Source organism: Ruditapes philippinarum, unplaced genomic scaffold (genome assembly GCF_026571515.1).
Source record: "Ruditapes philippinarum isolate M1 unplaced genomic scaffold, ASM2657151v2 ctg3414_1_1_1_1, whole genome shotgun sequence".
NCBI classification, from domain to species: domain Eukaryota; kingdom Metazoa; phylum Mollusca; class Bivalvia; order Venerida; family Veneridae; genus Ruditapes; species Ruditapes philippinarum.
The window spans coordinates 68,087-92,631 of record NW_026851947.1 but is presented as its reverse complement, the minus strand read 5'-3'; the positions used below and the strand labels follow the sequence as shown (position 1 = coordinate 92,631).

Genomic DNA, 24,545 nt, shown 5'->3' with positions numbered 1-24,545 from the left:
ATGGATATTATAGTGACAGATGTATGCCATCTCGAATGTTCACCATTTTCGCCACGAAAATGTGAAAAGGCGAAAATATGACATGGCTTTTATCAGTTACTATATATAGGGGATACAGATCAAGTTAGTGGTACAGAGGAAATGAATTGGGAATTGGGAATGTAGCTCAAAACATATTTATTTTGTATAAAAAGTATTAAAGAAAAAGTACAAAAGAAGGAACACACTTGTGAAATATAGAAATACGTAAATTAGCTCTAAAAGATACTTAAAAGTTGTCTAACTATATTTCTATATATCAAGTTGTAATATAGTGAAATTCAATAAATGGGCGCATGTGTAATGCAGACAGACGATCGGACAAAAAGCAGAACACATTGAATTCAGTTTAATAAACAAAAATTAAAAAATGCCATGATATTGTGCACAAAGAAAAAATATTTAAAACAAAGCGCACTTGTGTATAATAAAAGATAGATAAAACATTAATATGTTCGTAAACTTTACAATTGCATTTGTGTTCTTAACAGAATCTCATCTTTGGGGGTGTCGGGGGAACGTTTCCTTTTGTAAATTTCTTACATAACCACACAGTATACTTTTTACTTTTCGCAAGAATTAATATATTGAAGAATTTCCATAATCATGACTTACCATCATAACAGTTGATTGGATAATTACACAACACGCCCCCATCAACGTACGTGTTCTCTTCACCATGCAAATCGTATTTACTAGCCTGAAACAAGCCTGTAGAAATAAAAAAAATATATAAATCGTATTGTTTACACTGCACTAAGCTAACTGTGATTTATTTATATTATTTGTAGAGTTTTATTGGATGATAATCATCCGCAATTGACTGACCTTTATCTTACGGGCTATTCTCTGGCTAGTTACGTAGGTAAAGTGTTCCTTTGTGTTTACAATACACTTATCTAAATATGGTTTATTAATATTATATCTAATAAGCTTCTCTTGATCATCATTGTATTTGGTAAATGTCTGACCTTTCCTGGGGCTTTTAGTTTGGATAAAGCTATTTCTCATTACCAGTTAAAATATAACAGTCAACGAATTGTACTAGTTTTAAACCTACTTTTAGTTTATTATTAATTTTGACCTATAATACCGTCACTAGTATTGGTTCAAACGACATCATCTTAGTCTCATTTAATTCACATTTTCATTTTGTTTATCTCAGAATATATAGTTTTATGCAAAAAAGACATAACTCAATTAGTACAATAATATAGGTAATAAGATAAAAAAGGCTTTAAACATCAGTAAATTCTAAGTGAATATAGTGTCGTGTCTTGGGTAATCAGTTAGCGTAATTGATAATTAAGACATAATTCTCGGAAATGTTTACTTGAAATCATTAAGTTATATTCATTAGAAAGATGAAATGTATTGTTATTAAAGAATGATTACTCCTGTGAGACATCTTTATCAGAGGCAAAAAAAATGTTAATTTACTGGTATAAAAAAGATATAAGTAAATGAATAAACCAATAATCATTTGGAAAGGAATGCATGTAGACAGTTATAGCAATTAGCGTTAAGAAGTACATATTGAAAACTCATAGCAAAAACTGCTTGTTATACTGATATACCGAAATAACCCCAGCACGTGGATTAGACATTAACAAGTGTAGAAGGTGTAAAAGCAGACGATAATGATGCAAGAAAACTGTTATGCGTCGGTTGGCATTCATATCAGATCAAGGAATTCCTGGAGAAATTAAAATTGCATTGCGAAAGGTTTGATACAGACTGCACACATTTTCTGATCTTTGTACGTTACCTGGAATAGACATGGACATGCGCACCGCGACTCTAACTGGAACATCCGGTGACGTTTTTGGATGAAAGTATTCTGCATTCATCATATTTAGATTGGTGACAACAACACATAACTCCCTCCCGTATTTGTCATAAACCTGAAAGTGTATTAGAAAATGGGTTCTATAAGTTTTTGTTTTAAGTCAAAATCTATAACTATTGTAACTTTGTTAGTAACACATATATAAATATTCTGAATATAGAAAAATGTTACTTTTAAAAGTCATCGATACGTTTGTTTATCACACACCCGTGCCGATTTTGCGACTCCGTAAAAATGGTATTGCACGGCCGTGCAAACATTTTGATGTGACGTCATTAGCGTTATATAGACGCGCTAAATGTTAGCGTTATACGGTCTTTATTTTGAGTATATGATAAATAGAATATTAAATTCGTGTAGGTACATTACTGAATCTATTGCACTTGTTGAATAAAATAATATTATGCTCGCCAGAGGCTCGCATAATATAATTTTATTCAACTCGTGCAATAAACTTAGTATTGAACACTCATTCAATATCCTCTATATCTTACAGTTTAGTACATGAATATAGTACATATATTATTAGACTGTCTATAAACTATCAATTTTCATAGCGACTAAACTTACACAAGTATGACTAGGGGCAAAATAATCTTACCAACGAAGGGCTTATGGAAGAAAGATAAGAAAGCGGCCAATTATATACATATAAGTAATATATAAAACTTACTTTTAAAACAGTTAAAAAATAAAGATTAAAAAAACAACTAAAAATCTGACTATACTCTCATACAAAGAAAAGTTCAAGGGTCTTATGTGCATTTTCCAAGTTTCCTCATTTATCAATTCACTTTACATGGGGTCAATGTTTGATCCTGATCTATACGTTATCATATACGACGAAGAAGAAAAAATCAATGTGTTCTAGTACGTCAAATCTTTGATGTCTAATTGTTTCAAACTAAACCAATAAATAATTCATACCACACATCTTTGAAACGTGACAAGACATAGATATATATCTAAGTATCTGTTTCACAAAAAAAGTAAATTATTCTAACAAAAACGTACATTTTATAGATCAAAGAATTGAAGAAACACCTGCGTTCAAAAAACGCAAAGTTCAAATGTAATGTTGCTTTAGTCTATATTGAAATCAAGTCTGTGTTATGTTTATTTTTGCAGATGAAACGTGTGTGGATTCATTAGACCCTTGCACGCTGAATATCGTAACTCCACTTGTCCATCTTTCAGTCTGGACAAAACCATTCATCTTCATCATTTTGTTTTAGAGAAAATTTACAATATGTACCACACTGCAGACCATAATAAGACGTCACTGATGTGTTAATATTGGTCTGCACTGGTCGCATGGGTAAAATAGGTAAAATAGGTTGCCACTAGGACCTGGTTGTTCAAAACATTGGTTAGTGATAACCAACGGATAAAATCATTATGCACTGGCTAGATTTGTCTGTTGGTTCAATAGTTATCTAACGGATTAAATGCGTTATCAAGTGGTTAACTTTAACCAGTCAATAACCCCCGGTAATCCCCTTTAAACCCAATTTGGTTACCCATCATTTTAAAAACAGTAAAAATTTTTTTAAACCCCCTGTCTAAAGCCAGATTTTTTTCAAAAATTTATGTTTAAATTTTTTTTTTAACTAAAAACTTTTCAAAAAAATTTGAATAGGATTAAATTTTAAACATTTCTAAAAATGTGCTTTTAGAGCCCTTTTTCAATCTCATTTTGTTGTTGTTGTAGTTCAGAAAATTCAGTTAAACAGTCATTACTTTCTTATTTTTTTATTAAAACATACAAGTGTCACTAAACATAAAGTATCTAATGGAAATAATTTCAATTAGAAATTTGAAAAAAGATTTTTTCTTATGTGATTCTAAGGGAAAAATAGATCCATCGATATTTTAAGGTCAATGGTGTTTAATTCCAAAACCATGAAAGCACAAAACATGCAAAATTAATTCTTTGGGAGCTTCCTGATTCTTAGAAATTTATTATTCATCAGTAAATCAGCCATTTTGTTTCCAGAATCACTAACCGACCCTGTGGCCAGGTAGCCAGGGTACTATCCAACTGTCGAACAATGAAATTATATCCACTGGATAGCTGGCCGATGGTTAAGGATTTAACTAGTGAATAAGCTATCCATTGATTACTTTTAACCAATGTTTTGACAGCCCAGTCCAGAAGGCTAAGATTTATGTTATACTCAAATAGGATAATATTGCTTTCTATATAACTGCCCCCCCCCCCTCTAAAAATAAATAAGTAAAATTTTTAAAAAAATGATGAGATCAGGTAAACATACATTTCTCGGGCACAGATTTACCTATTAAAATGATGCGCATCGTTTGCTTGTTATTTGATACATTATTAAGTGTTAGTGTTAAAAGTATGTATTTTTTGTCATTTTAATCAAAATTCTTATCAAATGTGGTATAGGTTTACCAACAAGTAACTTTAAAACAACCATAAAATTAACGCAAAAGAAGTCTTAAAGTTTAAGATGTGCAACAAATAACGATTCAATTTCGGTTATCTTAAAATGAATAAAAGTATCATACTGCAGTTTTTACAACACATGCTTTATCAAATCATGACATCATGAGTGGCGGCCTGGCCGAGTGGTTAACTCGTCGGACTAGTAATCTAAGAATTGATGACCGCGTGGGTTCAAACCCTGTCAAAAGGCAAGCCGTTGTTTCCTTGAGCAAGAAACTTTACATTCATTGCTTAGTACTGGTTGGTTCGAGGAACGGATTCGAGAATGATTCAATAAGCTTATAGCTTCCAACACAATCGAACAAAAATAAATTTGTATAAACTAAATCATGACAGTTTCAACGTTAGAATATGAGTATGTCTTTAATCGTGTCGTGCTAGCCTTGCTTTGTACAAATCGTAATTTACAGTATTATGTGATAATGCACGAGAAAGAGCCATATTTATTCAGCAAAGATAGACAATATCCCATAAAACATCTTTAGAATTAATGCAAAAAAGTTTCTCTTAAATTACAATGGTGTGGTTTCCTTTATCAGCACTAAATGCCTTAAACTTTCATAGATTACGCATTTAGAATTTCTGGGTTGACAACGCAACAATTGGGAGATTAAGAAAGAATAAAAAGCAGCTGAATATGGCAATGTCAAATCAAATCTCAATATTCCCAAGATAGATCTTAAATGTAAATCCGACATCAACTTTAAATTATAGACGCAAATATAAAATTCATTAAAGTCTTCTTACATCAGATATAATCTGATTTGAATGCGCCTCCTCAAAATCTGGACTGAAATTTGCATTTTTTGTCTGAACCAGATGTAACTTTGAGAGGATAAATTATAGCTGGAATTCTCAGAACGCTGGCATAATCAATACGACGATGACAATCTTCAGCCGCCTTGGAATTAATTGCTTTTTTAAACCATAACTTTAACACGGATCTAATTAAAAGCAGACTTTGAGAATAAAAGTATCTGACAATTTTTATCATCATTTAAGACGACAACTTTTCAAATGTCAAACGGGTTTATGACAAAACGCCATTATTTTTCTTTCTAAATATGGCATCCATTAACGGCATTTCCTTGTTTAACAATAACATATAGATGTAAATTCTGAAAGGGATTTGCTTAAAAGCGTGTCATGTTGTGGATTTCTTTTTTTTACATTTTTAGGATAAACCTACCTTTATCACTAATGTATCGTATAAAACAGGTCACTTTGTGATATTTTGAGGAAGGAAGGCAAGGAATGCTGGTCAGAAGAAACGTATTATTTACAGGGAGTATACATATTTTAGAACTTTTTTTATTCCAACGCTACGTTATATTTATACGCTTAACAAATTGACTTCGACATTTACCTTACTATTTCAGGCGGTCCACTTGGTTACATTTCTATTTGCAAAGGATAAGTTTGTTTTACTTTCAATCCTTGAAACATCACTGAAACTATCCTAAAACGCATTTTTATCCATTAGGGAGCCAGGTCAGTGCGTACATCCGTGAGCCTGACTAGGTTTTATGCTAAATTTGATAAAATACTGATTCAAATTTTAAGTTAGACAACTCCTTTCAAGATATAAAGGGTAAAGTAATGATATATCAATACATGTTTTTGTTTGATAAAGGAATGTTACCTCGCTAAATGTTATGTCTGCGTTACCAGTCTTCGCTTCAAGTGCCTCGCCGAACCATTTAAATATTCTCTTTCCTGGGTTCCAGCCGTAACCTTTGATAAGATTAGGCAGTAGACTGAAGTAACCACAAGAATGATCTATGAAAAAAAACAACATTATTAATGGTTAAAGATATTATCAAAACTTGAATTATAGCCTTTTATCATGAAAGGGTTCAAAATCGATAGCCAGATCCATACCGGCAGCGGATAGGGTCATATATTCTATAGCTATATGTGTTGTTTTTTATTTTCATTTTGAGATATTCGTCCACCAATCGTAACAAATGTTGCTTGGTTTATGACGTGATAAGTTTTGGTTTATGCTACTAAATATCTTAAAAATATTGACAAGCCCATCATATTTCGCGGAAAAAATCAAAATGTAGACTGATTGAATTAAGCCAGGCAGAGAAAGACAAAAAGGATTTTTTGGTTGCACTGGGCGTATGAGGTAGAAATTTTTTCCGGTAGCGGGTAAGTTTTAATATTTTCCCCTTTGAAACCGATATTTTCCGATCTTAATTCCACGAAGTTTGCGAAAGTTGAGTTTCCGCAAGTTCATTTCAAAAACCATATATATGTATGTAAATCATGAATCACATTAATTACTCAGTGGAGAAATCTTGTGTTTTAAATGACTCTTTTTCATCTGAAATAGCATCAATTGCCTTAAAATAGTCATGCGACATGCGTTATCTGAGTTAAGGGAATGTTATGCCTCATGGAACAGACGACCTGTATAGGAAACAGCGTTTTACCCGACATATTCAGCAACCTAGTCTTAAATTGACTCGAGATAGCATGTATTACGTCGTCATTATATGTTACGGTCCATAGGGCACTTTACTGTACTGCGAATAAGATAGATATCATTTAAATCTGCTATCTTACCTAGAAATATTTTGGACAAGTCCTGGCTAAGAAATTCTTCAATCTCATGCGAGTTATAGCCCACAGCCAGCAGTGCAGCCGTCATGGCGCCGGCACTAGACCCGGCAAAACGTTTGATATTCTTGTAAGCTCCTATCTCCTCCAAAACCTGTCAGAGAACAAAAGTTTAAATGAGCCGCGCCATGACAAAACCAACACGTTTGCGACCATCATGGATCCAGACCAGCCTGCGCTTCCGCGCAGTCTGATCAAGATCCATGCTGTTCGCTATCAGTTTCTCTACTTGTTATAGGGTTTGTAAGCGAACAGCATGGATCCTGATCAGACTGTGCGGATGCGCAGACTGGCTTTGATCCATGCTGGTCGCAAACGCATTACGTTGGTTTTGTCGTGACGCGGCTCAAATGTTTTTAGGTATTTTTCAAGAAGTATGTTAGAAAGTGCAAGGTCTTGTGAATCTGTATTTACTAAGTTTGTTTTGGTTTTACAAATAGAAAAGGCGTGACATGTTGGAATTTAGAATTCCCAACTATTGATTTCTGTGATTTTACCGATATGACTGTAATGACTCAAATAAATAAATTTCTTTGCACGTGATGTTTCATTGTAAATGTTCTTTCATAATTGGGACGAATTTGTTTAACATCGCCAGATTTTTTATATAAAAACAACACAACATATATAGTAGGTGCTGCAAAAATATAGGTAAATCAATGATTGTATGATCAGATGACTTGTTAGATTATTTCTGTATTTCAGTATTCATCATTAAAATTTTGCATTTTACTATTTAGCAAAAAAAACACAAAAAACACAAAAAAAACAAATAACAAACAAACAATTCACATGAAAATGTTGTTTTTTTTTGTATATTTTTTTTGGACAAAACCACGAAACTATGCTCAACAAATTAAGTGAATTCACAGTAAACTATGAGTAAAAATTAGTTTCAAGGCTGTAGACACCGTTTTTTCATCAAACGCCGCTTTTCATAATGAAAGAAAATATAATCTTTTGTAGAAGGTTTTCGATTTTTGAAAGGTTCATTGATGCAATAGAATAAAAAGAATTCACACACACAATATCTTACATCCTGTGTATTTATGTATGTTTTATATCAAGTATTTTGCTGAAATTTATTGAACCTTAAATTTCGTTCCCAGGTGAACTTTCTTTACTCTTTTGATAAATACATCGACATCTATTTAAAGTGTGATGTCGCACTCCGACGCTTTTTTAAATTTACAAAACTTTCTCACAAATTAACATATCTTGAAAAATAATTCAATACCGAACAACAGCGTCTTAACCTTCAATTTGCTTGCGATTGTTATTATGTTGCTTTTTAGTGTGGGCGTTGGCTGTTATTCATTAATCATCTTTATTTTTTCAAATTTAATATATTTCGTTTATTACTCAATGTTCAATGACTTATAGTCAAAGAATTAATTATTGTATAAATAAATAAAATGTCAACTCATGGTTAAAAGTCATATTTGAATATTTGTGTCTCAAAACACAATGTTTAAATGGGATCACTGTAACAAGTGCAAAACGATTTTTTATGTACAAATGTAACTGTAAAATATATAGAGAAACAAATCGTATCAAAAAGTCAACAGAACGCTCGGTCAACAGGCACTACCTTAAACTACTTCCGCTTTCTATACCATTTGCTTATTAATGAACAAGCTATTTGTAACACAAGACGCGTCTGTGTATCAAGGATAGGGAATGGGGTACATTTTTCAACAATCTTACCCTAATAGCGCCGCAGTAAGCAAGCCCTTTGTTTCCACCACCTTCAAATGCGAGGTTTTCAAACGGGTACTGATAGTCGTCTATTTTTATTGACATAACTTTACTGTCAATCTCGTCATAAGTCTGACTAACAATGGTCCGCAGTTTTTTCATCCCTTTCCGACGTTCAGCCTCGTCTGTTGGAAGGAGCGGGAATACTTCATCCGGGTCCCAGTCTATTTTAAGAAACGAAAATAGAAACTCCTTAAACGTTTGATATTTTGACTATGCAAACATATGCGTATTTTCTTTTCAAACAAAATTTATTGAATAAATAAATATTCTATATAAAAGTTTATACGTGAAGAAAATAATGCAGTCATGCAAAATAAAAGGACTGAAGAAAATTAACAAAGTAATGTAATCACTAAGCAGAAAACTTTAAACGTTTAAAGATTCTAGACATAAAACTAAACCATTCACAAATTAAATAAAACTATTTGAAAACTAAACAGTAAACTATAAATGTATTTGTATAAAATAAGATAAGGAATGTAAATACAAAAATAAGAATCATATGTAGATCTATGCCATCTATGTTAGAGTAAAACTAACGTACACAGGATCTATTACATGTGTATATAATATTTGACTATTCTACACTATTTTATATAATTGAAAAAACTCCTACAATCTATTCAAAGATACAGTCGAGATTATAATAAATACGTGAATTAGCAAGGAGAAAAACAACAGAAACTTTGCATTTAATTAATGCCTTTAAAAATCTATAACTTTCAAGTTTGTTTTATATACAAAATTATTTTGTTTACATGTGACTTGACTTGTTAACATACATTGGAATAAGATGATACTCTTTTCGATTATAAATGCTGGGATCACATTATTATTAACAAAGGCGGGAAGGGATATGCATGGATAAATTCAAAAGAAATACATGTACGCCATGGTTTTCAGTTATAAAAGCGCATTATTTAGTTCTAAACCATTTGCAACAGGAGATATGTGATGTTAGCTCTATCGGAAGGAATGAAGGTATAGGGGGCATTGGGACATTTTATTTCGATATCAGGATGCAATGACAGTTGTAAAGTATTGTGAACCGTGTTGGAAACCTATACCCACTGGTGCTTACATACCATATTTGTCATCGTCGCTATATCTTTGTCCTATAATAGGTAGTCACATTTTATGTCACATTTTATGTTAAATAATCAATGAAACACTTTACTGTGATATTGTGACAACTACATAACTTAAAAGAATCAGAAACTAGAGGTGTCAGTAAGATATTGTGCTCGACTATTCCCCGTGCTTTGCAGTAAACAAATAGCCTAGAAAATATGTATTAAGTTTTAAGTGAATATATAATCAGTAGGTTGGAACTTAAACCAGTATTTTCTCAATTCGTGAAGAGCCACAAACTAGTCAATTTCCATGCCAGTGTTCCGGGCATTGAGAATTAACTTCTAATCGTGATCTCAAAGATATGCATACCGATTTAAGTAAATGCATTTAGGATGTTGCATGCAAACCTTTATCAAGATCTTTTTCACAAATGGTTATAAATCAATCAAAATCCATGACAGAGTTATATGAAGTGAATAGTGACCTCCCTTTATAGTCCCGAAGAAGCAGTTACATCTAGTAGGTATGAAAATAGTTGTTGCATGGTAAGCTTTGACCAAGAATGTTTTTAGTCAATACGTCAATAATTCTCTCAAGAGCAAAGCTAGAATCATAAGCCTTTGTCAATGACCTGTTTATTTTATGTCAGTCATTTGTGAAGTATGAAACAAACATTTTTATTGGTTCCCGAAATATGATGCTGTACAAGAAGTCGCACCTTTAAACTTTAACCAAGGAGTAACACTGTCACCGTTGATGCCTGGGTGAATAGGATGGCCGGAAATTCTTTGATAAGTCGGGCTTAAAACAATACAACCATTGTTTATTATCAAAACTAGAGATAGAATAACATATTCGTGCTTTCACCTTGCTAAACTAGTAGTTTTATTGCTTTATCACACACCAATTTCATTCCAGCGTCTACAAGTGTCTACACCTAGATAAAAGACAGCCCAACCATGCAATCATTGGTGCAACCTTACATAAGGAAGCTACAATACATGCACATTCTATTCTAACATTTCTAAGTTTACGAGAATACTTTCCACAACTTTTATAGAAATATATACATGTGTAAATGTGAAAATAAAGACATCAGTGTGATGTTTTGGTGATATAGAAATAGAAATGAAAGCTATAAACAAAACGTTTGGTCCGTGGAAAGTAAAGGGGACGTAATATGTGCATAGTCTAATACAAAGCACGTTAGTAATACTTGTTTTTATGTTCGTCAGCATTGAAACAATATTTGCTATGTTCTCCTCTTGCATAACACTTGATGTCAGTGTTCGTAGGAAACAACTGACATTAACAGCAGATATAATAAAAATATTAAAATACAGTATATATGTTAAACATGGTATTACGTACATCTCAGAGAAATCATTGGCTCAATATTTATGGTCAATACGGTACTTGTTTTATTTATTTCTTTTTCTAATTTTTAAATGCAAATATTTTATTTTTGGCCAAAGCAGACGACATGACACGAATGTTTGTTTGCCTATATCCTGGTATCATCATGTATTCATTATTGTCATACAATGATGACGAACATAAATACAAGCTGGTTGATAATATGCTGGAGACTTGGTTGAAATACCAATAATATACTAGCACCATTTGTCCAGTCGGTAGCTAAGTATACCAACAAAAATAATCAGAACAATATTTGATGATACATAAGCTAAAATAATGTGATTTAAAGCTGCTCTTGCCCATAAGATTCTAAAGAAAAATTGTCTCACGCTGAATTAAGTCTTTTCAAAATACAGTGTACATCATGTATATCACAACACAAAATAAAACAGGTGTCTGTGACAATTACGATCATTTCGTATGATAATGAAATTTCTAAAGAAACGAAATTTCATACAGGATATGTACAAATGTATAAGAAAGCCAAAGCAAACACCAAATATAGGAAATTTTTCATCATAAGTGCTAATATAGCAGCTTTAAATTACATTAATAACAATATATGTACTCTTGTATGTTTACAAATAACGATAATGAAACGGAAATCGAATTGACTGACTCTCTTGTAATTTCTCATTTACTTTAAGAAATGAAATATTGATGAATATTATATCATTATAATTATAATAACGAGGACAAAATACGTGTATATCGTAAAAACTATACTTATATATTTCTATATACAATAAAAAGAACATTTATTTATTTGTTTGGATCTTTTAACTTACCTTCAAAATAGCCTGCAAATTATCAGTTGTCTAATGAATTAGTATGGTAAAAATGAAAACAAACCATCATTAAATCTTCAATTTCCTAAATCATCCTGCACGTAACATTTTATATAAAAATCTGTATCTTCCGTCTGTCTCATTTTATTCACTTATTTTACACGTTTAAAAGGCCCAGTTACTTCAATCAACATATTTCTGCATAATAAAGGTGCTACCTATAACATGTTTATAAGATTAATGAATAATAGAAACACCATAAGCTTCACGTTTACCTTGATTTCCGGTTTAAAGGACATAAAGCTGTATCTTATGAAACATTATTTTAAAATTTTTCAACAGAAAATTTGTAATAGTTTCATAATCTTATGGTCGAAAATTGGAGGGGTTGTAACAGAACGTCTTTGTCATTCAACACACATGAATAGTGTACGTCATTCAACACACATGAATAGTGTACGTCATTCAACACACATGAATAGTGTACGTCATTCAACACACATGAATAGTGTACGTAAAGAGGATCAAACGTTCCAGAAAAATAGTATTCTGTTTTGTTTGTGTTTTTTTCAGTAGGGATTTATCTGTTGATCATGCGCCATTCACGTTTAAGCAATTTACTACTATATTAATTTCAAACAAGGGATTTTGGGAGTATTCTCATTTTTAAAATTCAAAGCAGATATATAGCTTTATACACTTTAATTATGTATTTTGGTGGATGGATTTTTAATCTTATTCAGTCTTCAAATAAATAATCATTAACAGAACATCCAGGCATATTAAGATTTATATACATGTTTGCTTTTTGTAAATGATTGTTTATCATCGTACATGTAGTTTAGTGTATCTGTTATATACGTGTTTATACAATGACGTCAAAATTAACATAACGGATGCTCCTCAACAAAAATGATTATGTCCATTTTATCAAGGTCATTACTTACTTCCAACAAACAATTCGTATAAAATGTTAAAAATAGATATTAGCTTCGAAATTTACTTAATATTCTTATCTAACAGTCATAGGTTTTAAGTTCGATCCTCATAGTAAAAAATGTAACTGTGACATAATTCTGCGAAGCAGATGTTAGTCTTAAAAAAAATCAATTATTCCGCTTTTCCATTTGGTACTTAAGCTTAAATAAATTTGTTTGAATATATATCTAAATATTGTTTATCAGTATTTTTCTTTCTATTTGAAAGACCCTGTCAGAAATAAAATAAATTTCGACCCCACATTACAATGTTTAAATTAATAATTTCACACAAAAAAAGATCAACAACAAAAACAATATTTTTTACGTGCTCTTTCGAAAAACTACAGTTTCTTCTAGTCAATAAGATGAAACAAACAACTATGACATTTAAACACAAGGTGGTTGATAAACATTAATAAATAAAACAACTTGCAACATGCTTCCTAACAAGACAAAATCAAAAAGCAGTTGCATTCCAAAAGAAAGGACAAAAGCAAGAAACACCAACTAATTTGTCTTATAATTTACATGTAACAAATGAGTCTACCTTGTAGAAATTATATTTTGGTGTTTCTTGGGGATAAAACAATTGTCACATTTATCTGTAGCGTACCGTTTATCTAACCGAATTAAAATATTAAAATGAATATAAATAATGGTTATATACATAAATATAAGTAATAAAAACAGAATTAAAAAGCAAGCATCTTTTCTTTCTTCAGCATTTGAAAGTGGTTAACAATTTTGACAAAAGTTATAATTATTATAAATAAATCTTTTAGATGGAAGCGTCAACAACAACGTGACAACTCGGGGATACAAACTGGAATAATTGATAGTTACCCGGACCTACAGAATCTGCATCCTCTTCATCGTACGATTTAGAACCGTCCGGAGCGTCCACCAGGTTTCGAACCAGTGTGTCCTGCGCCTCGTATACCCGCTTCCGGTCATTTGCGTGAGCGTCCTTGGCGTTCTTCCCGGAACAGTTCCCCATGGTAGTTTATTATTTTCAAATCACTATATCTGCAAATATATTTGTTTTGTTTATAAGCAATCGTTAAGTGTTTCGTGTCAATTTCATTTCGTAAATAAAAGAATAAAATTCCAACTTTCCTCCTTTATTTAGTTTTAACTAAATCAAACAACTTCAGAACACAATATATATACAGATATTCTATTTTAATACAATGTAGATACATTTTATGGCTGCTTCCTACACTTTCCAATAATTTGATACTTAAGTATCCAGTGCCCCAGACAAAAAATAATTTCTAACTTTAATCCATCAAAACTAAAATAAAAATGAATGTAATATGCGATCACAATAAGTTGTCTAACCACTGTCTCGAGGACGCGAAAATATTATCGTTTATTTTATTTGTATCCGCCAGCTAGACACTAAATTGTAATAACCGCCGGGTTTGTCACTGGCGGGTTCATGTTTCGATTTTCATTTATTTCATGATTTTTACGTGCAATACGTCGTATATTAAAGGAATTGTTCTCTTGTTATTTCAGTTCGGTTTTAGATTGTGAAAAGTAAAAGAAGTTATAATGTTGAACATTAAACGTTTAAAGGAAGAATAAGAGTTATTTTAATTCCAGCGTTGTAAAGAATGCTACAACAACAAGTGAACAAAATCAGAATATCTGCCAGTGCTATAGCCTCCTCATTAATTGTTTATTCCAAAGTGTTCTTTTCCCCCTGTCAATTCTTGACAAATTAATTCCTCTCGGTTTATTCTACAGAAATAAAAATACGTCGGAGAAAACATCAGCTAGAAATCTTATATCGTGGCTGTTACCAGCAATAATATGATTTGTGTTTCTAGGAAAATCAGCAGCGGAATGACACTTAAGTCATCTTTTATGAAATAAATTAAACAGCGTAGGTGTTAATTAGTTTAGTGGTAAGCCCCCGATGTTATTCCTATTCACCGTAATACCGCCCTTTCTAAAATTCCCCTAAAAAGCCTTTTTATAGCTTTTTGGGCTCCTTGCCGGTGATACTGTGCTGGGGTTGAGTTCATTGAATGCCTCCCTTTCCTGTTTATTTGGTTTTTTTTTTAATTTTATATGAGTGAGACGGACAACAAATGTCAGACTAAACGCTTTTAAATAGTAGATACGGAAAATGACAATGTTCGCCGATATAATACAAACTTCGGATGAACCCATTATAATATTAATAAAAAATTAATCGAAAGAGAAGACTTTTAAATCAACAGGACTACCCACAATGCAAATGTATCAAATATCACATGAGTAAGATTTTGTCTTCATAAACGTGTCATTCTGCTACGTTTCTTCGCTATTTTGAAACATTTTTACATGAAATAATGGACTCTTTCCTAGATAGCATACAGTCGAAATGTTAAAAACAATTCTTGAAAGAAATCTGCATTGGATATTAGTTTCATATTTACGTCAAGAATAGATAAAGAACAAAACATTAGCATGACAATTTAATACAAGAGACAAGTATTTCCTTTTTTAAATCATAGCTATTTAACAATTTAGCGCACAACAAAGTGTATACTTGTATTTTTTACAATATCTTACATTCATCTATTTGAACTGCACCTGCTCGCAGAAATCAAACCGCACAGGCTATACACTAATGCTGGTGCATGATTTCTGACACTGCTATGTCTCACTCAAGAAAATGTTGTAAGGCGTGTACAAAGGTAGATACAAGAATCTTATCATCATCGTGGTTTTATCATTAACAAAATATGTTTGTTTCCGATAAAGTCTAAATATTTTAGTCGAACATTAGATTTTTAATGAATTAAAATATGCTGTAAAAGTGTCTAGCACTCTGATATATTTCTTTCTTAAGGAGTTTGATTTCCAGTATGCAATTATAGCCAACACAGTACAACCAATACAGCATATCATCCAATGGGCAACGTTTCACTTGAATGGTTGAATTGATTTTAAAGTTTAATTTCGAGGAGAATTCATACTGTTTTTGTTGCTCCACAGAGGATCAATCTGCAGTGTTTGTTTACAGTTAGGTGTAGCTTTCATTTTCTTTTTAATCCATGTATATTAATTCTGAATCAGTAAATTTGTTGTTTCTACATTAAAAATTATCAAAATCCGAACGCCCTTTTAGCAACAGTTAAGTGAAAATAAGTTAGATTCCAACTCACATGGTTGTGTAACGGACTGGGGCAAACAAGCGAACAGTGACCTGTTCGTATTTTCGCGTTTTAGACCATTCGTCTTTTCGAGCTCTCAAGTAGTAACAGGTCCAAGTATGTCCCAGTACATCTAGTAAACATTAAATTATTTGCATTTTCTCACGAATATTACAATTTACGCGACATGCCTATACTTTCAAATATGTTTAGTTCTCCCGAGATAATTATTGGTTAAATTGTAGTGTTTGCTTTAGGATGAAATGATATTTTGAAGCGTTCATTTTTCGGTTAGAAGTTTCGTACAGTATCTAATTAACTTAAATGCCAGCTATCTAACTAATTGCACACTATTTCGTCATTTTTATCACAACATTGCGTTATCATATGCAGTTTGTAAATAATTCAATAGGCTTTTAGGGAAAGACCTGACATTTTCGAGATGAATTTACATTTCTATATTACAGGAACGCTACAAACGTTTCTGCATACTATGAAGCTTTTTTGTTCTAAATTGAGTAATGATATTTTTCTTGAAACAAATAATCACAAAGCCATTATTTCCAATATGTTCATTTTGGGCTATTACAATTTGCATACAAAATAGACAAAAAACGGAATCCGTAAAGAAGTCCTAAAACGACAAAATTGAAAACATTGCAGACTCGGTTTGATTAATCCTGTTCATGGACGGTACTGGAAAGTGCAAGCTACAGCTGCATGCCCTCTTAGCACCGGCTTAAACAGAATTCAACATTAACATGAACATGGTAAAATTATGATTTTAGTAACATTCAAAGATATGTTCAAAACAAAAATGTCCAATATTTTACGACATAGCGATAAAAAAGAAAAAAAGAATGCAATTTATAATAAAAGAAAACACACAGTGAAAATAACAAAAGAATGAAGGAAAAAAAGAAATAAGCCTTAAGCTAAACACATGGTAAACTGTGAAGATTTGTTGGTCATAACAACGGGCATTCACTCGGATGAAAGAAGTTATTACCGACAAGAGCAAAGACAGTCCCTAATAAGTAACAGCGAGACATTACATTAATACGAAGGCGATAATCTCCCTTGACAATACTTTCGTTTCGGTAGGCGTTCTTATGAACGCAAATAATAGATATGCCTAATGAGAAATTATAAAGTAAAAAAGCACAGAACTATGTCTATGAAACCTAAAGAGAAATTTCGATGGCATTAACTCAAGATGATATGAATAAGTAATTGTCTATGATTTGGTTTCACCAGAGTACTCTTATTTGCTCAGGTCTGATTTAACAGCCTTTTTGCTTTCTTCCTTGTATATTTTAAAAGATTAGATGAAAATGGAACTAGTAAAATGAACGTGTTGTGTCGTCGATATTAAAGAAAGTAAAGCAACAAATAATCAAACGCATGAGAAACTAGGAGTACTGTAGTGTAAGTGATTTAGGCATCTAAATAATGAAATTGAACTCATAGATGCGCCGGCTATCCAAGCTTTAAACTTTCGTTATACTGGTGGCATTAATAGTCCTTACACTGATGGAATGAATTGTATTTATACTGAAGACATTAATTTTAATGTATCTGTATTTGTAACATAAAATGTTTCTATACTGGGAAAATGAAACGTATCTTTACTAGGGAAATGAAATATCTTTATAATAGGGACATGAAAAGTCTCTATACTGATGACATGTTATGTCTCTTTACTGGGAAAATGAAATGTCACTTTACTGGGGAAATGAAATGTCACTTTACTGGGGAAATGAAATGTCTCTATACTGGGGACATATATTGTCTCGATACTGGGGAAATAAAATGTCTATATACTGGGGAAATGTAATGTCTATATACTGGAGAAATGAAATGTCTCTATACTGGGAAAATTAAATGTCACTTTACTGGGGAAATGAAATGTCTCTATACTGGGGACATATATTGTCTCGATACTGGGGAAATAAAATGTCTATATACTGGGGAAATGTAATGTCTATATACTGGAGAAACGAAATGTCTCTATACTTGTGACATAAAATGTCTATATACTGTGTCTATGAAATGTCTCTATACTGGGGACATATATTGTATCGATAATGGGGAAATAAAATGTCTATATACTGGGGAAATGTAATGTCTAAATACTGGAGAAATGAAATGTCTCTATACTGGAGAAATGAAATGTCTCTATACTGGGAAAATTAAATGTCACTTTACTGGGGAAATGAAATGTCTCTATACTGGGGACATATATTGTATCGATAATGGGGAAATAAAATGTCTGTTTACTGGGGAAATGTAATGTCTATATACTGGAGAAATGAAATGTCTCTATACTGGGGAAATGAAATGTCTCTATACTGGGGAAATGAAATGTCTCTATACTGGGGAAATGAAATGTCTCTATACTGGGGAAATAAAATGTCTCTATACTTGGAAAATTAAATGTCTCTATACTGGAAAAATTAAAAGTCTCTATACTGGGAAATGTAATGTCTCTATACTGGGGAAATGAAATGTCTCTATACTGGGAAAATAAAATGTCTCTTTACTGGGGAAATAAAATGTCTCTATACTTGGAAAATTAAATGTCTCTATACTGGAAAAATTAAATGTCTCTATACTGGAAAAATAAAATGTCTCTATACTGGGAAATGTAATGTCTCTATACAAGGGAAATGAAATGTCTCTATACTGGGAAATGTAATGTCTCTATACTAGGGAAATGAAATGTCTCTATACTGGGAAATGAAATGTCTCTATACTAGGGAAATGAAATGTCTCTATACTTGGGAAACGAAATGTCTTTATACTTGGGAAATGAAATGTCTCTATAACGGGGAAATTAAATGGCTGTATAATGGGGAAGTTAAATGTCACTTTGCTTGTGACATTAAATGTCTTTACTTGGGACATGAAACGTCTATATACTGGGGAAATGAATTAAATGTGACATATTTACAAGTGACATTTTATGACGTCATACTGTTGGCATTTAAATAGTTATGACATAAAGATTTCAACAAATAAAACATAAAACAGATGCATCAGGTATATGTAATACGATAATTACATGTTAAAGTTATGTTATTAAAGTTTGTAGAAGGTTCACACAATCTGAAAGTGCATGTTAAGATAGCTAATCTAGATTTGTAGCCATCTGGTTAGATAACTTATATATTTACGACCCGTATAATCGTAAACTAAGACATTTATGTTAAACATATATTTAAAGCATTTGGTTTGTTCAGAGATGGCCACGTTGTTAATATGTAATATTTTTAGTATTTTCTGGAAAAAAAAACTGTTAAATAAATGAGTTACTTTCCGAAATTAAAGAAGTTTGCTTATTTTCCAATCCATACACATAATGATGTAAACTGGTGCATGTTTGTAAATTTGCTAAATAAGATATGTTTAATCAAACATATGTTTACAGTGACTCGTACTTTTATTTTTCTTAAATTTTAACATAAGATCGTTTCGGATATATAAATATATAAAATTTAATTTCTTATCTAAATCACAAATTGCACGTTAAGTGAAATATAACACATTCAATACATGCAAGGTACATGTAAATTTCGCTCAAGGGTGCGGGGTGCGTACAAATACTTTAACTGCTAACCCAAACAATGCGATGGCGAATCAAATCCGATCGTTATGTTTACTTTATACCGTAAAATTCAATAGAGCGTTTAACAATTATGTACTAATTTCGATTTTAAGTAGTAAAGGAAGTATAGATACAAGAAGACAATACGGCAGACACGTACAGTCCGAGATCTGGATTATCCAAGTTATGGAAGTATGGGGTAAAACAACAAATTAAAGTTAAAATGATATTCTGTTTGCATATATCTACACTTGTATATGAAAGTTTATAAAATATATCAATGTTGTAATCACGGCAACATTTTATGCTGTATCAAATACAATGTAGTTTAAATCTTTATTAGGGTTTAGTACAACCTAAATCGTAAAAACACTATAAACAATATAGACATTACATTTAATGTCTTGCTATAAATAAAAACACCAGAAAGGTATTTGTTCGCTTCGCAGACGACATCTTTGCTTATTGGCACTAAGAGTGTTCTTATTCAGTCATCACAATCATGCGTTATTTGTTTTGAATATTTTGAAAGAATGAAAGTATACGCCCAAATATTTGTGAGATACGAACAGGAAAAAACAACAACAAAATATTAATTATTTTACGTCGTATTATGGGCAAACGACCAAACAGGACGCAGTACTTATTTAATACGAAACGGGAGCAAAATCCTGTTTAATGGAATGTAGATAAAACACAATTTAAAACAAAAAAATTATATATATGGGTTACTATGATTACTGGTAAATGACACTGCAAATATCAAAGTCATAAAACTATTTTTATATAAAACTTTATTGCTATTAAATAACTTACAACCTCAATCCAACACCAGTGGTGCATAGCATTTAAATTTTATATGAGTGACTACCATAAAGAAGAAAAACACACCATAAAAACAAAAATATCCAGAATAAAACGCAACGTCATAAAATCACTACTTATAGCAATGAAATATTTTCAGATGATGAGTGTTTCGTCAACAACAACAAGCAAGAGACATCAATATAATGAAAATATTGTATATGATATATCTCAATTATTTCTCAATTACTCACCGTTTCAGTGAGCTTGAAAGCATAACCAAGAAGGAGGCACACTTGTCAAATGTAGCACATGATGAAAGAAAGAAATAATTAATCATCGTGCAGGTATTCACTTTTATAATTCAGATATACCTCTCAATAATCTAATACAAATCTGCATTCCATGTTCCTGTACCTTTACCCGCGAGACAAAGTTTAGAAGATTCACGATTCATTTCCAAACTCTTGGACTGATAATATATAAACTATGAACTAACAAATAACAATTTTACGATATTATTTCCAAGTGAATCAATGTATAGTTAAACTATCCTTGAAATATTGCATTAAAACTGCTTGCAACAAATACCTCATGTAAACAAGTGTCAATCTTTATTATATTGATTAGCGTAATACTATGTTAAATTAGCGGTAAGTTTAAGAAATAATAATATTATAAGTGAGTTCTTACCTGCCGAACCTAAATGCTTGCCATTTCGATTTTACAAAATAATTTCTTTACAGATTATATTCAAAACGTAGAGTATACATGTTTGTGTATATTAGTTATATTATTTTTAAAGATATGTATATGTTAATATATCAAAGCTCTTGGTTTATTGCCCAAGATCATTACGCTTTGGCACAATTTAAGCCAATTTTTAATGTGAAGTTTAAACATCATTTACAATGTGTATATTATTGTCATTTGCCTAATTTAAACAAAATTTAAAATATTATTCAGCCCTTAAATATTAGTTTAAACACATTTTCAATACTTACGTATTTAGCTAACGTTAAGAGACATATGCAATGTCTATATTGTAGTGTTATCATTTTAAGAGTTTTTCATATATTCTGTTCTGTAATGAATTAGCTATTGAAGAAATTATTACAAAAAAACGTCAAAGAGTTTACTGGAAACATAAAACCATGGAATGTAATCTTATTCAATATAATTACTGAAATCATTTTTGTTTCGCTTGACATTTCAGCTTGAATAAAAATGAAAGTTATTCGTCGAGTTGCAATGGTTATTACATTCGAAATGTTATAAAATATCTCACAAAAATAGATATTGAATGATGATAAATTAAAAAAAAGCATTCCCGAAAATGTTAAAGAATGTTTTATTACACGTGCAACATTTGTGGCCACATGTCTAATGTCGTATAACTTTAGGTTAAAAGTATTTGTTTTACACTTGACCTTTACATTATTAGATTAATTTTCAATTGATTTAACAGCCACGACATGTTCAGTATAACATAGTTTGGCAAAGAACATAAACAAGACTCGATAAACGATTTATTCGTAAATAATGAGGAAAAAAAAAAAAAAAAAGTAAAAGGAAATGAAAAAGAAAATGCAATAGAAAAATGAAATGAAATGAGAAAAGAACAGAACATTTCAGAAGGAATTGGAAAGAAAAGAACAGAAAATAAAGAAAAGATGAAAAGGTAAGGAATTAAAAAGACAAAAAATGGAAGTTAAAATGGTAAATCCTTAAATAAACTTTTTAACAATTTGAAAACAAGTGAAGCATCTTTCTTCATCTCCGCGTATCAAATTTTATTTTATGACATTTAAAATGTATCTATTTTAAACTTATATATAATCCATTTTACACATCGAGAGGATGCAATCAATTACTCTAAATTGTTTATAGTATAAGGTAGAATATTTACCAATCAATTTAAGCTGTTTTGTTATGTCGGTTGTGTTAAGTTCTTCAATCAAGTGGAAAAAAACCCAACTTTATAACATGAATATTCACAAAAAATAGCATGTGATCATGTCATAAAAGACATATGTTTTCATCAGAAACTGCAATACCATTGAGGGTACTATAATACCAATCAAACAAGATTATTCAACTACAATGCCAGACGTCAAAATAGAATACTGCCTAAAAATATAGTCTCTAAATCTAAAGAATAAATCTAAAAGCAATAATCCGATAAAATTGCCAGAGTATTGCCGATAAACTCATAAACAATAATCATGTAAAGGAAATAACATGGATGTAAAGATGTCTAAATGACCAGAACCTTACCTAAATAAGTGTTTAAATCACCAACTATACGTTCAACATACAATCAAATTTATGTTAAAAACAGACAAGTTAATGCATTCAATTTTCTTAAACCAGTACACCCATGATCACTGATAAAGAAATACGTTCATTATAACCTAACATTACGATAGAGTTAGCTCATCGTAAATTTCACTGAAGCGCGTACAAAATCCCATTTAACGATTATTTTAGTACAGGTACAAAACGGTAATATTATAACAAGGGTAAAATGCATTTAATCGAGTCAGATTTCTGGTTTTCATTTAAGCCACACATACATTTTGGTGATTAAATATAGTGAAAACCACCAAATAAAGGAAATGCTTTCAGATTCAATGCTAAGATTTTTGTTGACAAAACAGACAAGACATGATTTTAGCTAGACATTGGTACCTTTTCTTATACAACAACAACAACATCAACAAAAACAACAACCACTTTACTTTCCGCTCATGTTACAATAATTATTGTAATATCATGATATATAAACAAGATAAGTTTCGAAGGGTATATGAATTTAACTTTGAAAATAAGGATGATTTTTTTCATTCCCGTTAGGTTTTGCATACATCTTTCAATTTTATTTTTTATCCGCCAGATAGACACTGAATTGCTGTAACCGCCGGGACATTGTTATAACCGCCGGGTTTGTCACTGGCGGGTTTACAACACAAGAGCTGTCAGAAGGACAGCGCGCTCGACTTTTTTAGTGCTTGCCTATAAAACAAAACTTTGACAGTTAAGGGCACACAAGACTTTAACTAGGAATTTCTAAGTACAAATCAAGAAACATTTTCACAGAGTTATCTTCTCTTGCTTACAGATAGGTCTCATGATGGCACATAAGAACTCCAACTTCCAAAGTAATATCTCAAATGGTTAGGTCAACAAGTGGACAAGAATGAAAATTTTAACTGAGTTTCTAAGTCAAAAAGGGCCATAATTCAAATAAAATCCTTAACAGAATTACCTTCTCCTGCCCATGTTTGGGACCATGATGGTAAACAAGTATTCCAACTTTCAATTTAATATCTCAACCAGTTCAGTCAAAAAGTTGACTGGTACAAAAAACTTAACCAAGATTCTAAGTCGATAAAAGGCCTTAATTTTTAAAAACAAATCCCTGACAGAGTTACCTTCTCTTGCGTACAGATGGGGGTAATGATGTGAAATAGCATTAAAAGTTTCAAAGCAATATCTCAAAGGGTTAAGGCAATAAGTGGATTTTACCCATATTCAATGTATTTTCTAAGTCAAAAAGGGGCATAATTCTGTCAAAAACCTTGACAGAGTTATGTCCTCTTGTCTGTTGATGAAGGTCGTGATGGTAAACAAGTATGGTCAGTTTCAAAGCAATACCTCCAATGGTTTTGAAATAAAGTGAGGTGGTACAAAAAACTTAACCAAGCTCAATACACTTTCTAAGTCAAAAAAGGGCCATAATTCTGTCAAAAACCTTGACAGAGTTATGTACTCTTGTCTGTAGATGGAGGTTATGATGGTGAACAAGTATGGTAAGTTTCAAAGCCATACTTGTAATACTTCTGAAATAAAGTGGGGTGGTACGAAAAACTTAACCAAGGTGTGACGCCGACGCCGACGCCGACGCCGACGCCGGGGCGAGTAGGATAGCTCCCCTTTTCATAGAAAAGTCGAGCTAAAAATGTCAGACCAAACGC

General features: G+C 31.6%; 1 protein-coding gene across 8 annotated transcripts in view; it reads right to left on the bottom strand.

The window, feature by feature from the left end:
* Window positions 1–24,545, bottom strand: part of LOC132743755 (uncharacterized) — a 78,810-nt gene that overhangs the window by 15,122 nt on the left and 39,143 nt on the right. For 4 of the 8 annotated variants that reach the window (XM_060732342.1, XM_060732336.1, XM_060732319.1 and 1 more), the window contains exons 2-8: window positions 13,852–14,034; window positions 9,833–9,862; window positions 8,694–8,908; window positions 6,933–7,080; window positions 6,001–6,137; window positions 1,808–1,943; window positions 655–750 (exon numbers count right to left, since the gene is read on the bottom strand). In XM_060732342.1, the coding sequence (XP_060588325.1) occupies window positions 655–750; window positions 1,808–1,943; window positions 6,001–6,137; window positions 6,933–7,080; window positions 8,694–8,908; window positions 9,833–9,862; window positions 13,852–14,005 (916 nt within the window). In that variant the 5' untranslated portion in view covers window positions 14,006–14,034. Of the gene's footprint in view, window positions 1–654; window positions 751–1,807; window positions 1,944–6,000; window positions 6,138–6,932; window positions 7,081–8,693; window positions 8,909–9,832; window positions 9,863–13,851; window positions 14,035–22,845; window positions 22,968–24,545 lie in introns of those variants that run through there. The other 4 variants (XM_060732327.1, XM_060732357.1, XM_060732360.1 and 1 more) reach the window with 4 other exon arrangements.